This window comes from Opisthocomus hoazin, chromosome 12 (assembly GCF_030867145.1).
Source record: "Opisthocomus hoazin isolate bOpiHoa1 chromosome 12, bOpiHoa1.hap1, whole genome shotgun sequence".
NCBI lineage: Eukaryota > Metazoa > Chordata > Aves > Opisthocomiformes > Opisthocomidae > Opisthocomus > Opisthocomus hoazin.
The window spans coordinates 17,263,332-17,278,781 of record NC_134425.1 but is presented as its reverse complement, the minus strand read 5'-3'; the positions used below and the strand labels follow the sequence as shown (position 1 = coordinate 17,278,781).

General features: G+C 39.1%; 1 protein-coding gene across 2 annotated transcripts in view; it reads left to right on the top strand.

Annotated features, from left to right (window-relative positions):
* Positions 1-15,450, top strand: part of SLC6A2 (solute carrier family 6 member 2) — a 76,700-nt gene that overhangs the window by 13,202 nt on the left and 48,048 nt on the right. For both annotated transcript variants that reach the window (XM_075433778.1, XM_075433779.1), the window contains exons 2-3: positions 8,937-9,068; positions 12,859-13,096. In XM_075433778.1, coding sequence (XP_075289893.1) covers positions 8,937-9,068; positions 12,859-13,096 — 370 coding nt within the window. The remainder of the gene's footprint in view (positions 1-8,936; positions 9,069-12,858; positions 13,097-15,450) is intronic.

Genomic DNA, 15,450 nt, shown 5'->3' with positions numbered 1-15,450 from the left:
GCCAAATACAGATCTTTTCCAAATGGAAAGGTTTTCTGGGAAGATGGCTGTGACAGTTTTTGTGAAATTCTTGTGTTCACTGGGAATAGAAAGGTACAAAGTAAAGGAGCCACAGCCATTTGGTAGCTACCCTTGCCCAGACCTTCCAAAATTTTAGCAGAATCCAACAGCAACTATAATCTTTGATAATAGTACAGGGTTTTGCATTGTTCTATGCAATTATGCAATAGTAGCCATCACTGTAATGGTAAATTTGCCAAAATCATTGCTAACAGCATCACACACAGCCATTAAAGTTTACAAAAGTTTAAAGCCGTGTATAAACATGCATTATATGTGGTTTACAGTATAGTTATTCTGCTTCATTTAGTGGCATCAGAAATAACATTCATCCTGAAGGCATAATTTACAATGACTACGAGTAAAGGTTAGCTTTACTTGAATTCTTATAGGTAGGAATGTACAACCGTCTCATGCTTCTGTAATAGAACATAACCCTTTAGTGACAGAAAGAATTTACAGGATTCTGTTGTGCCAGAGTTTGTAAAGATTAAGATAGTACAGAAAGTATTACACTATTACAAATAAATCTCTAATAATGCCTGGAAGGAGAAGGAATGTTTTGCTTTGGTCACTGAGTCCAAAAATTGGAGTTAGAACTTAAAATTTGCTAATCACTAAATGATAAGGCAAATTTTAAGTGTACCCCAGAGTGTTTATACCTGATTCTTCCCTAGCAGAATTTCAAGGCATTTACCTCCTGTTGGTTTGTACATTAATCCTCTTGAAAGCTGCCTGGCACTTGTCTAGAGCTGATTTAAGATGTCTTAAGCACTTTGTTTTACCCTGGCACAGTTATGAATTTCAAGCTGCCTAAAATGGGTACTGCGTCCTCTCCAGAGAGTGCTTAACTTTGGGGCTGTTTTTTATTTTGACAACCTGCAAAAGAAAAGCAGTCTTTAAGAGAAACACCCTCCATCTGAGGTTGTGTTGTGAACCAGAAATGGCACTGTTACATGTACAGAACAAAGTACATTTAACATGCCTTGTCTCACGGTGTACATTAGCTACTACAGTGGCTCTAATTAGCTCTGTCGGGGCAGTTGTATCACTTCGTGTCAGGCACGCAGTGCAGGTGGCATAACTAGGAGGTGAGTGTCCCTGTGTATCCCCTCTACAATGTGCACAGGATAGTAAGCAGCTCCCAAAAGGGCAATCCTGAGAATGTTACCAAAAGCAGAAAGCCCAAAGCAAGGAATAACACTGCTTAAATGACAGGCTGGAATCCAGAGGATTTATCCCAGACTCTTTTCTAGTAAGGTGGAGGAACATCTCAGGGATATAAACTTGGCAGTCCTGGAGCATCAAATGCGCAGCTCAAACTGGGTTCAAAACCTTAGTGTGGGTACAAAAAATGTCCACAGAACTTTTCAAACTGCCACTATATGAACCTCCTACACCAAGAAATACCTGCAAGGTGGGAATTTTAGACAGAAAAGCAGGAATCACTATTACACTGTAATTCATTAGTTCACTCAGTCTCTTCAGATTATAAAAAGAAGGCTGAAACACTCGATTGCAGTGCTTAAGCATCCTTACAAGAGGGAAACAAAGTATTGCAGGGTATTTTAATTTATCAGGGAAAGCACTGCCACAATCAAATAGCACATATAGTCAAATTAGAAATAATGATTTTTTTTTTTTTAGAATTAGCTTTTATAACACCAAAGTTATTAACCTATGAAATAAACTACCCAAAAAACGCAAAGGATCTGCCTGGTATCTTCAAATCAGAATTGGGTCACTTTCTGTCTGAAACTCCCATTTATGTTAAGACAGGAAGTTAAATCAAAGTATCTAACAATCCATTCTGGCATCAAAATCAGATGGATCCGTGAATTTTGAAAACATTCATTTTAGTTTACAGCTGAATGAGACAAAATAAACACAAATGAACATACAAGTTCTCTGAGAAGGGAGAGAAAACCATGACCAACAGTCTGTACCTGAACTGAAGTAAAACTGTAATTGCCAAATCTCCCTGGCACCAAGCAAGGACTTCCCTACACTTAAGAGACAGCTAAAGCTGATGAAGTAGTATTTCCCTTCATGTACATGACTGTATTCTGTGCATCACAGAACACAGTTTTTCAGTACACATATTTCAAGGAAAACTTTTCACCTGTGGTTTTGTTGTTACGGATTTTCTAGTGCTGGAATCCACCAAAACCTGCTTATCTTGATCCGCAAGCTCACAGCAAATAGCTTCTGATGTCTTCATTCAAAAATATTTTTAGCCATGGATGTTCTGCCACCAATAAATCAGAGTACATTTTGACAGACACTTGATTTTGTACATCTCAAGTACAGCCTACACCTTACATGGGTGGTTTTGTTGATATGCAATTGTAGGTGAATATAGCCTTGTGTCACCCCTAATAATTGCAAGGTTGGGGAAAAAACACGAATAGAACACTTCTATTAATAAAATGATGGAATAGTATTTTTTCCGCTTCATTTAGCATCTCTTAAGCTTCCAGTCATGTCTATTGCAAAGCAGCAGTGTGCTCCAGCTAAGCATCTGCATGCTGACCCAGCAGTCCAGTACTATGCACTTCACCTGACTGGCACCTCCTGAAGAGCTTGTAAACTAGAAAGTTTGACGTTTTGTTCCCAACAGTGTTAGCTGTTCTATGAAAGGATACTACCAGTCCTACAAACCCTGTCCTATTGAATATTAGTAATAGGGATTTCATAAATCACGTAACAAAACAGTCTACAAGCTGGCTCCACACTGCAGCTCACTTACTCTCTCATTTCTTGTTTAAACCAGCTAGGTAGTTAAAATAGAAAAAGGCACAAAATCAAGAAGATGGATTTGGACAGGAATGTTAACAGCTAGACCTTCACGTTGTTACAAACTCCAGGTTATTTACTTACAAAAGGTACTGTCAAAATTCACCTGATGCTAACTCATTTATTTAGAAACAAAGGGGCCAGCTCCAGTAGTACCTCTGCTATAACGAGGCAAGATGTAAAAACAAAAGCTATCACTGCAACCTTGTAAAGCAGATTTTCGGACTTTCTACAGTCACACTCACAGCAAAAGATGGGAATAGCTTAATTTCCTAAGCTAGCAACAGTGAGAGTGCTGTGAAGGTCAGCAGCAGGAATCCCCCGCAAAGCTCCAGAGCTCCCACTGCCACACTGGCCACCTTCGATCAACCTGATTTATATTCTCTCAAACCCACCCAGGTCTCTTTACTTATTCTTTAATTTCCTATCAAACAGCATAGGCTAGGGTTCTGTTCTTGTATGTTCATGTGACTACCTTTAAGCTACACACTGTTGTAAATGTGATCATTTCATTAAATTATGTAAATAGGACCTTAGCCAATGACTTGGGTATTATTTATGAATGAATCGTGCTGCTCTGGGTATATTTAACTCTCATCAGTTTGTTCAAAATAGCTACTAATGGGTTTCTTTAGCTCATTACTCGTGTAACAAAAAGCCAAAGAAATGACTGGCTTTGCATGGAAGGGCTTGGGTAACCCTTTCTATTACAACCCAGTGGCCAGCTTCTAAATACACTGCACTTCACAAGTGATTTCAAGGAAGTAGCAGGTTAACAGCTCAAGACAAAAAATGCAGGCTGCAGCTGGCATCAGGCCGTGAACAGCACTGGACCATTTCTGGAAACTATTTATCTTCACTTTCCTTTGAGTGAAATGAACACTATTAAAACTGGAATTCTGGAAAAACTGAAGGCTCTAAGCCCAAATTGAAAGTAGAAATATAAATAGGTTCAAATCCAGCAATGGTTTGTTAGAGGGAGAAGCTAAATATAAGGGCTTCAAAGGAAACATGTCACTCACTGTGGTATAGCTCCACTGGTTTTATGATTCAGAAATACTTTCCACGAGAAAGGTTCCATACTTGGAAGATTTTATTGCATAATTGGAGGATTTTATACGTGCAAAGTGCTGCTGAAGTTTTTATAGTATGTCATACGATCTGTTTTGCAGAAAAATGTTATTTTTCACTACCATAATCTATTGCTGGCTGGGCTCAACACCATCATACAGCTGCTGTTAAAATCATCCTCTTGGCTTTGACACTGAGGTTACATCATGCTCCTTTGTATCTCTGACTTTTTGCTGTACCACGCAAACCTTTATTGCTTGTAATCTCAGGTCAGTAAAAGTCTACCCTTCCACCCAGGAGTCAGCTGCAGGCTCAAGCTCACCTCCTTCAGAGGTGCCCTTGGTGGCTGTGCAAGCCAGCTGGCAGCTAGTCTGCTGAAGAGCCAGAACGAATATTCGTGTACTAAGAAATGCATGCCTTTCTGATTCCTTAGTTTTTCTACCTGTGGTGATCTTGTACAATCTAGATTTCAAGATCTCCGCATCAGGGACTTCCTTTTTCGTTCACAACAGTCTGCACAGATTAGAGTTTCCACCCATTTTCCTCATTGTCCGAGCAAACATACTGCGTTCTATCAACTGTTTGATTTGTTTGAAGTACTATTATGATTATTATTTGTTTGAAGTACTGTACGAAAAAAAACAAGCAATGTTGTTCAGATACAGAGATTAGCTTGCATGTCAGTTCACCAGTTGGGAGATCTTTGTTTTTAAATTCTTTCCCTGCACAAGTACCGGAAACGTGCCTATCTGAAAATATGCTGCAATATTTGCCCAAAGTTTGTTGTTTTAGCATGCCCGCCAGTTAGCATTTTGACTAGAATAACCATGGTAACAAATGCAGAAGGCTAACAAGCACAAATAGTTCAAAATTGTTTCAACTACCCTTGTCCTGGCCTGCTTCTTGTACGTGCATCAACAAATCCTTTAGGATAACCACAGCTGTTTAAATGATCTTGTTTCAGTAGTAGTAAATTAATGCTTCTTTCTTTCTGGTATTTAAAAGTGAGATGAGACCTCCTTGTAGGATTGAGAGGAGTATTTAGAGCTGTATTCCTCTCTGCTTCCCACCCCCTAGGATGCTGTGAATGCTGAAGAACAGAGGGAGGAGACACTGTGCGTAGATTCTGATACACCAAACTTAAGAAGTTGTTTTGGCCCTGAACACAGGAATGCAAAGCCTGTCTTATACTTTGTCCTTCATTAATTACTCGCAATAGATTTTTAAAAAAACTTCTGCTTAAGTTTCCGCTTGAAGTTTCACACAGATGGTTCTTGTAGAAGCTGAGGGTTTGACCTAATCTAATTTTGCATAAGACACAAGGCTGTCTTAACTCCATGTATACACTGGTACCTTAAGGGATGTATATGGATCTCATGAAATCTGTTAACAGAGAGATGTAGTAATTCACAACAGTCCAAGGCCAACCTGTGGCTTTTGAGCTGCGTGTGACTCAGTAGCCAGTCAAGTATGGCTCTTATACCAGGGCTGTATGACAGATGTTAATTACTTCAGATTTTTATCTGTAAAGGGAAATTATGAACCATTAGGGATTGCTGAGACCAGGATTGCCTTGTGGGATGCAGCTGTGTGCTCAGCCCCATCCCATCGCACAGTGGAGGAGTGGAATCCCCTCGAGTGCTATCAGTATGCTACAGCCAATGCAGCAATCCCACAGATTGTGTTCGCTCAGCTCTCTGAGGTAGGTAGATCTTGGCAAGCTAGTCTGATGCGTTAGCCAAACTGTGTGCTCCCTTAGAGTTCAGCTGTCTGGGCTATACAGATCTGACTGGCCCCTTGGATTCATGCAATTAAAGCACAGCAGTTTCTGCAGCCAGTGGCGCAGGCGGGAGGGACACAGATGGCGTCATGTCACTCTTCCAAACGCACTTCCATAGACCAGGTAGCCATTAACAGGAAGGCTGCTCCTTCAGAGAAGCCTGGTATGATGCTCAAATTCATACCAGTGGACCTAAAGGAAGAGTCCCACCAGGATGCCAGTTTGCCTCCTCCCTGGCCTACAGGATGTTCGCCCATGCAGGACGGTATGAAGTCTTCTTCCAGACAAGACTCCTTATTCATAAAATACTATACACAAACCAGTCCTATGATGGAGCCCCTGTGCAATCACAGAGTCAGGCTGATCATATATATCACACATGTGCTGTCTATAAGCATTTGCATACCATTCTAGTTTGCAGATATTTGAATGATACTTTGATCATCATTTATTTTCCTTTGAAGTGCCCACGATCTCAGAAAGGATTCACGAAACACCATGAAGTTTCATTCTGGATATTGGCTAGGAAGAGAAAAGCAAATATCAATATATTTACAAAACACCTGACTTTTTCATATTTTTTACCTAATCAGAAGCTGCTAAACAAGAAGTTTCCAGAAGTCTCCAAAACATTAAGTCAACTTAATGTGACTAAGCACCCTTACTTTGATATTTATCTCAATTTCAAAATACTTCAATCATTTAGTTACCTGATAAGTAACCCAGCTATGAAACCCTGCCACACTGTGTAACTGCTCTTTGCTGAAAATTACACCACACTTTACTAATCCCTTGCGGGGGCAGGGCGGGGGAAGAAAAAAAAGAAAGAAACCTCCTTTAACTAAAGCCTGGAATGACTCGCAGCCAAATAGATGACGCTTAAACAAGTATGCGTAAGTACAGTACACTTCACAGTTCATCATGGTATTAGTCATAGTTAAAAAGCATGTATTTCAAACTAGCATTTAATACGTATGTTCACTACACATCTCCAGGATTAATTTTCTCAAACACAAATTTCCCTATTCAGTTTGCAGCATCATGTTTTCCACAGTCTCTTGAAATTAAACAGCATCCTGTGCAAACTCTATACCTCCCAAATACAAGCTAGGTTTGTGAGTCAGCTCCACACACTTTAATACTATTGAAGCAAGAAAAGTATGGCACTTCAAAGGCTGTCACTTAGAAGAAATCTGACAGTAAACCCATCTAAAATAATTTTTCTAGATACTACATATAGTGAAAGCAATATGTAGTATCCCAGACTGATTGAGCTGAGTATGTTTCAACATCGGACAGAGTTCCGAACTGCAGGGTATCAAGTATTTGTTGAATACAAATATTTTATTTCCACAATATTCAAACATATGTCTCTTCAACATGACAATCGTAGAAAGCAGCTTATCAACAACACTGAAATATTATTAAAACATGTATTGCTGGTACTGTAGTACCTTATGTGAATGCAGGTTATATTCACACTACACTCCATATAAACATCATGGATAAGATAATTCTTGCCCCCAAAGAGATACAACCAATATATTTCAGCTTTTAGGATATACTCTCAAAACTTTACGTTATTCTTTATTTCTGTTGATATACATTGTCTCTGTCTCATTGCAAGATTTCAGCTTTCAAATGCCTGAACTTACTACTGAATGCTGAATACGTTGTCCTTGCTGCTATGTTACAGCACATTACTTTTAGAAGTAGATTCATGGTATGATTAAGAGAACAGAGTACGGTTTTCCATTCTTATTCTCCAGTATATACTCAAAATTCCCTCCCTGAACATGCTGGGCAGCTAGTAATATATGTGAAAAGCAAACATGAAAGGTAAAGGAGCAACAACTAGTCAGACTTTTAAAAGCACAACAGTAGTTTCAGAAGTACTTTTTAAATACGCAATTCAGTCTGCTTACTGGCATGTTTTAGATACCTACAGTCATGCTTTTATACTTTTATAGACTACACATACCTTCTGTAAGCTTATATATTTAGAACAGTGCAAACTTACTTTCTTTTGCAAGTGAAGTTTTCAAATTACTAAACCAGTACAGCAGATTTGGTTTGCAAAGGTTCCTACTGCTTGCTATTGGGAGAAACAGAGAGCTGCTGTTGTTTGTCTTCTTTCTTTTGCTGAACAATTTAAACACGATTTTCACAATCTAGTGTCTTTTTCATACATAACTCCTAAGGACAACAGTCAGTTATTCAGAATATGTAGCTACTCTGTCAGCTGCTTCTTTATCGAAACAATCTAATAATGTTTTATACAGACAAATTTTACATGAATTGAACTGTTCTGGACCAAGTAAGCTATGCAATAAAATAAAAGCTATGCTTTACAGGTAGGGCAAAGCAGAGGACTGACAGAGCACCCTGTTATTAAACATGACACCAACTATAATTGTTTTATAGTATCACATGTAGCCATGCACTGGGGAAGTCTTTCTGTGACCCAGATCATACAAAAATAGCTAAGAAATTTTCAGATAGTTAGATGGTCCTTTTGTATTTCAGGTGGCAATATGTTTTATGATAGTAGCACTGACACATTAGGATTTTTCCACAGGTGACAGTTTTGGTGCAATATAAAGATGCTGTACTTGGGCCTAGCAGTGAAACCTCCACATTGATGGCGATGAGCAAAGGGGTGTGTTGTCTAACACATTTCATATGAATAAGGGAATTTATTACAGCAAAAATCAAAACACGCCATGGAAGCCCAAATTCCATATGAATGATCAGGAGTGATTCATTTTCAAGCCAGAGGTGTCTGCAGACACCTTACACAGTATGATTTAAACCGCACTTACAGGAACTTGCACAACATTTTTCCCCTCTGTTGCTGACCTCCATGCTCCCTTTTGAACATACTACACTAAAAAACATAAAGTTTTTCATTGGCCCTTTCTCTTTTAGCTCTGCAAGCATGTTCGGCATCATTTCTTCTTCAATTAGGGATTCATTTTCAGGGACACGTTTTTTTCCCTTTGAAGGGAAAAAGCAGAGGGGAAATATTAGGGGGAAATCGAAGGCATGGACTACAGCTTTTTTCAGGAGTTCTGTCTCTGAGACCTCAAAAAAAAATACAGGAAAGGGACAAGATAACTTTCTACTTCCCAAAGGCAGTAGCTTTGTCTTTAGCCAGTAAAAGTAAGCAACAGAGAAAGCAAAATGTAACCAAATCATAGACTACAACATCTAATTATTCTCTTTCCAGGTGCTTTTCTTATTCCCTATACCCTCTTCTTAATCATTGCTGGAATGCCCCTGTTCTATATGGAATTAGCACTGGGACAATATAACCGAGAAGGGGCTGCCACTGTGTGGAAAATCTGTCCAGTTTTCAAAGGTAAGTGTCCCTCTACTCACTTGAATAGCACCATGAGGGTGCCACAGACTTGTGATCACAAACAAAGTAAAGGTCTCTCATCTTTCCACAGACAGCATGATATTTGCTGACCTTTCCCCAACCCTTGAAGTCAGAAGTCTTTTGATTATCACAGGGGGAGCACAAAATGGGAAAAGCCACGGCAATATTCTTCAGGGTGATTGCTGAGGAGTGCAACAGAGAGCAATGAGCAGGAGTAGTTCATCCCTGTCCTCCTTTTCCCCTGCGCACTGGGGAGTGGGAGGAACTGGGTATCTCTAAGTGGAGGGAGGAGTTGGCAATGCAAACATTCGGAAATACCAGATCCCATCATCCAGGTCAGTTCAACCCTGTCTCCCCCAGTGAGCAAGATAACCACTGACTCCATTCAGTTCATTGTGTGGAGCTTTCCCTGCAGAAGTCAGCATACCACAGTGGCTAGAACACTAAAATGGAGTTGTGAAGACCGTAGGTCAGCCACTAGACTTGCAACATCACACAAGTTATCTGTGGCTTTGTACCTCAATTTTCCTGCCTATGAAATTGAAGCAATGATTCTGATAGACTTTGTAAAGTGATTTTCAAATCTAGCAATGAAAAGCAATTCTCAAAACCCAAACATTATCATTACTATTGAGTGTTTTCCATTAGGGTTCACTCTCCAGCATCAGTGAATAAAAGGCTGTGGAGTGTTGTCCTGTACACTACGTTGCAATCATTCTGCAGGGAAGAATGCAAAGTTAGGTGTTTGGATATCAACCAGTGTGTCTGGCACTGGTCAGGGATAAAGGGATCTCCCTGAGTGAAAGAAGCCATATGTTTTCTGTACATGGAACAAATATTTGTTAAGGAGCCTCAAGAATTTTCTTTAGCATTGCTTGCCAACAAAAATTGGAAGTTTCCTTATACCTATACCAGATTGTATCTAAAATATTGTGTAAAAGCCTTTGCAACACAGAGCTATCTGAAATGAAATCCAGTCAAGCTCAGATGATCTTAGAAGCTTAAAATTCAGATCATGTTCATCCTGTGATTGACAAAAGCTGAGGAGCTTAACAATAGCAATCCAAACTTGGCAGATCCGGTGCTTGGATATAGGTTACACTGAGTAAATGTTAGTCTTCTTTCTCAAAATACAGCTTTCCTCATCAAGGAGTCTAGTGCCACAGAATAGGAAGAGTATAGGGTTTTTTGTTATCAGTCAAACCCAAAACTTACAGCAAAATTAGAGATACAATAAAAAATAAGCAAGCAAGCTAATAAAATATGTGCTGCCAAATTTTAAAATTAATTCATACAGATTTACCTAGCCCTTCTATAATCCCTTCATGGGAGACAAAATTCATCCCAGCACCCAGGAACCTGAAAGATTCTTGCTCAATCAGAATTCCCGACGGTATCAGTTAATACCTTTGGATGGCAATGAGGATTTTGAAAACCTAACTGCAAAAATTAGACCTTAAGGATCTCAAAGTGTGTGAGCCAAATACCACTGTGCTCAGAGGTACTCTATCTGTTGACTTCAGGATTGAAAAGATGATGAGAAAGGAAAATAGAACTTATTTCATGTATAGTCTTGTTGACATTCCAGCTGTGTTTTTAAGCTGACATTTTCAAGGTGGACTAAACATACATCACTGTTGATTTTTAAGTGTTCTTACTACTAGGATATAGAATAGCATAAGTTATTTGATTCTCAAAAAGTAATAAGCATCGAGTTGTATTTGTACCTCAGCACTAGTATAAACTCAGTACTTTTAAAGTTTTGACCAAATCTTCTGATAATGTACAAACACATTTTACTGCTAATGCTTTTGAGTTGTTTCTGGGATAACTCAAACATCTCAGATGAAAAGTACACAGTCTACACAAATTTATAACAGCTTCTCTAAATGAACAGCACTATAGTACTAATTTTAGCTATGAATATTATTGCTGTGAACTCTAGGGACTCAATTCTAATGATACACCCTCATAACGCATGCAATTAAAAATACACCTTCTAACTTTTCCAACACAGTCTGTTTTCATCTCTGTGTTTTCCAGGGTCTACTTTAGAGTGTGGGTGGTGCAGTATTACTTTTAAGAAAAGCTAGACCTAGAAACAGGAGAGCAAATTCATTCCTGAATATTCTTATGATTTCAGAGGAGTGACATTTAAGATACAGTTGATCCACTGTTTTTTAATCTCGATCTTAACTATCTATCATTGTCCTCCTGAATTCAAGGAATTTCAGGAACACTTTTTTTTAAACAAAAATCATTCAATTTCAGTGCAACATATATTATTTGTACTTAGTATTTTAACATTCACACTAATATTTAAGATTTATCCCCTTGGGTGATTCCCCCCCTCCGTTCCAGTCTACTGATCATAAGTACTCAAACTAGAGTTTGAGTGTTAAGGTACTGGATTCATTTAAGTACCAAGGATTTGAAGATACAGTTTCATCTTTACTTTCACAGTCTTCTCCCCGATGTTAGGGATGGGCAAACTGGCCTATGTATTAAAAGCCTCCTGAAGAGCAAAGAGTACCGTTGGTCTATGCAGCAGTCTTTGAACTACCAATTGCTTCAGAGTCAGCATCTGTTCCTTATGCAAATTTTAAACCAAGGATTAACACTCGAAGTATGTGCTACTTCCTTGCTTTATCAAGAAATATGAAAGTCTAATAATCTCCAACTGCTAGGCCTCCAGTGCAGCATCTCCAAAAAACTAAACTGAAGAAAATCACAAGTAAAGGTTTACACTTAGGTGCTGTGACAGTACAGTGATGATAGTCATAAACTAGCTGTAGTCTCTACCTGTTGTAGGCAATACAGACAACTTTGGGGTAGAATTCAGAGAACAATGCTGCGCCCACAGTAAAGGAAGAATGATATAAGCCAAAGTAAAGCAAGCTTCCTGAACAATCCTGGCAACAAACTTTTGTTCTGCTCTGACATCAGTACCAAAGCTTTCTCCCAAACCATTGAAAAAATGTCCACTTTCATGAGAAGAACATGCCCTCTCTAGGGCTCTCTCACTAAAAGGACCCTCCAAGCACACTTCACAGTATGCAAAAATACAAAACAAATGTTCAAAAGTCAAAAAAGAATGCTTGCAAGTGGGGATTCTGTAATCCTGGGGAGATAATAAAATGGTTTGAAGGTCCACACACAGTTTAGCCCCAAGCTTGATATTCACGAAGATTTACTGGCATGACCAAAAACCACTTGGAGACTCTCAGTAGAACAGCACAGACTGTTTCATGCATGTTTTGGACCTAGTTACACGCTAACGGAAGCCAATCTGGAGAGTAACAATGGTAAAGAAACAGGAGAGGAATCGGTGTCTGTTCCAAGTAGCTCAGGGTGGGAATGTGAGGCACAGGGAAACTTCACGTAAGTCTCAAGCTTTACTTTTCCAAAAAAAGTTTCCAAGGACTCTGACATTATGAAGTAAGTTCCAGTACTAACATGGGCTTGCAATCTTCTGCATTGAAAGCAAACCAGCAATAGAGCTGTACAAGAGCAAAGTTTGACATTGCACTGCTTAATTTCTTTTTCTGGCAAACAACTGGATTTGCTATAAGCCAGTCATTTTCCAAAATCATTAATGCAATTTTCTGCTTTAATGTCAGTATGTGTGTATGTAAACATAAAAAATTCGTTTTAATGGTCTGAAGATCTAAAATGAATTTGCAACCACGTATGGCTGAGTAACTACAGTGTTTGCATATACTGTTGCATGTAAAATGCAATGTATAATCTAGTTTTCATTTGTCTTTAGGTGTAGGCTATGCAGTGATACTCATAGCTCTTTACGTGGGTTTCTACTACAACGTTATCATAGCTTGGTCTCTGTATTATCTATTTTCATCATTCACATTTGAGCTTCCCTGGACAAACTGCGACAACAGTTGGAACAGCCCAAACTGTACAGATCCCAAACTCTTCAATGCATCAGTGCTTGGCAATGGTACCAAATACTCGAAATACAAGCTCACTCCTGCAGCTGAATTTTATGAGTAAGTGTTGACTTCACTTTGCTATTTATTCAAAATTCTATGTCTAAGAGTGTTTTCCTCTGGAAGGCAAAACAGCTTAGCATCCAGCCTCCAGAATAAGCATCAGAAGACTAAGGTTAAAATGCAGTTGTAATGTTGATCTGTGTTCCTGTGTGATTCAGACTCTTGCCTCTGCAAGCTTTGATTTCTCCTGTGCAAATGCAATATTTGCCACTGAGCACAATGGAATTGGACAAAAGCACAAATCGTCCCTGATGCACCACTTTTGGTTGGACCAATTTTGCCAGGGCAAGGAAACGCAGCAGTATTCTGACAACGACGACTGCATGCCAAACTGAGCTGACTTTAAGGCTTTAAAATAATCCTTTGTTCAACAGGCTTGGCCTGTTCCTCTACTTGCAAAATATCTCAGAGCAGACCTCTGTTTGCTCAGCTGCTTCAGTAGTTCAATGAAGTGAGATGAAGCACTGAGCAAGAGGAGAACACCACAGTTATAGGAAGACAGGCTTTTTCTAATTCCCAAGCAAAAGAGCATTCTGCAATATGGGCCAAGAAAGGCAAAGACGCACTCAATCCAAACACTTGAAATCAAAACCAAAAAGGTATATAAATTAACAACTGAACTATAAAACAAAGATATCGATCTGTGTATAAATAATTGCATTATAGACCTCCAGGGGAAAACAGGATTTGATTAGGATAAAGAAAGGAGGATGGGCATCGGGCTAATTGAATAGCTGTTGAATTAACCTGAATAATCAGTTCCAGTGTTGGGAATAGAAGGATATCAGGGCACACACCTGCAGAGCAGTGAGTCCAACCCTGTAGAAACAAAGGGACACCACTGCTACCATAAATAATCTAGTGCGTGTTACACCATGCCTGGCTACAGTAGGGATCTTGAGGTCTGTGTTTATAGCTCTGAAACATTTGTGGCTGCTATTTCTCCTCTGAAGACAGCACAGTGAAAGACCAGTAGCGATAGGCAAACTGTTGGCAGGGGTTTGGGTAAATTAAACTCAGTGCTCTGAAAACAATAAGGGGGTTGAGTTCAAAGGAACTCACTACAATGGCAAATAATGACAGCTAGGAATTCCGCTGCCCTTACAAAGCCAAAATGTGATGTGTTCAGAAGTCAAACGTAAAGGTAGGTCATCTACAGCAAAAGGCTATATACGCATGTAGTCAGTTAAAGAACCTGAGTTTGATGTGAACTATAACAAATTATACATTCAGCATCTTCAGACAAAGAACTGCATTATTACAGAACTTTCATCTGAACAGTATTTTAAAAAAAAAGGTTTTCTTTATAATTTGCTTGTGTTTAAGGCTTTGTAAAGCAAAATGCAATCCCTATAGTCTTGGGGTTGTCCCTTTATGATTTAAAGTGGTTCTATGCATTTTGTTATCACATCACACTTGGGGTATGATTTTGACTTTGTAGTGGGTGATGTTGTGGTAGAGTCTATTCACAATGTTTTGATTTAGTTCCAATGATCTGGGGAACAGCTCAATTTGTGATTCTGTCTGTACGCTGAACTTGAAATATTAGCGTTCTTTCCTCACCATGAAATAGATTCAAGGTGCAGTTTTCAGAAGGTAAGAATAAAAAGGGAATTTGACATTTCATCACACTTTGATCCCTGAATTTTGGGGCTGTAATTAAGTCCCTAGGCCCTGTACTTATTAGCAACTAGATTATATTGCAAAAATGAGAAGAGTAACCACTCAAGTAACACAGTCTGTAACATCTGCTTCCCCAGCTGTAAAAACAGGGAACCACAAGGGGCATTATGTTCACTTATCCAGTATTTGGATTAGCTCATCAAGTCCAGCTGTACAGCTCAGGTGTGGACCCAAATATGTGCAAAGTTTTAGTGTATTCAGATTCAACCTAATAAAGACAGCCCAATTCAGAAAACAGTGTTTCTTCTCTTTATGTCAAACAACCTAACTGATTCCCATGGTCTTTTTACAACAAGGAGAGCTGAATCTTCTGATTATAAAGTTTTGTAATATGTACAAGATTGTCAGGAAATAGAAGTGATGACGTACTGTTAAATACAGGAGATCATCCAGTTTGGAGTATCTGGGGCCATGTTTTCAACCACAGTAACTAGTGTAATAAGAACTTGCTGCTCTGTGTTACTGGGATGCACTGCAGCTTATGGAAGACTTGTTAAGGATGCTAAATGTGCCCAAGCACGTAAGTCCTTAGTCTCAAGATTACATGGGAAGTGGTACAGATTGGACTTGGTTCTTTAGGTTCTATATTTACATCAAGAACATATGCAAACTTTTGCCGTCTGGTAGGCAGGCTGTACTGGAAGCAGGGAGACCAGAAACACCAAACA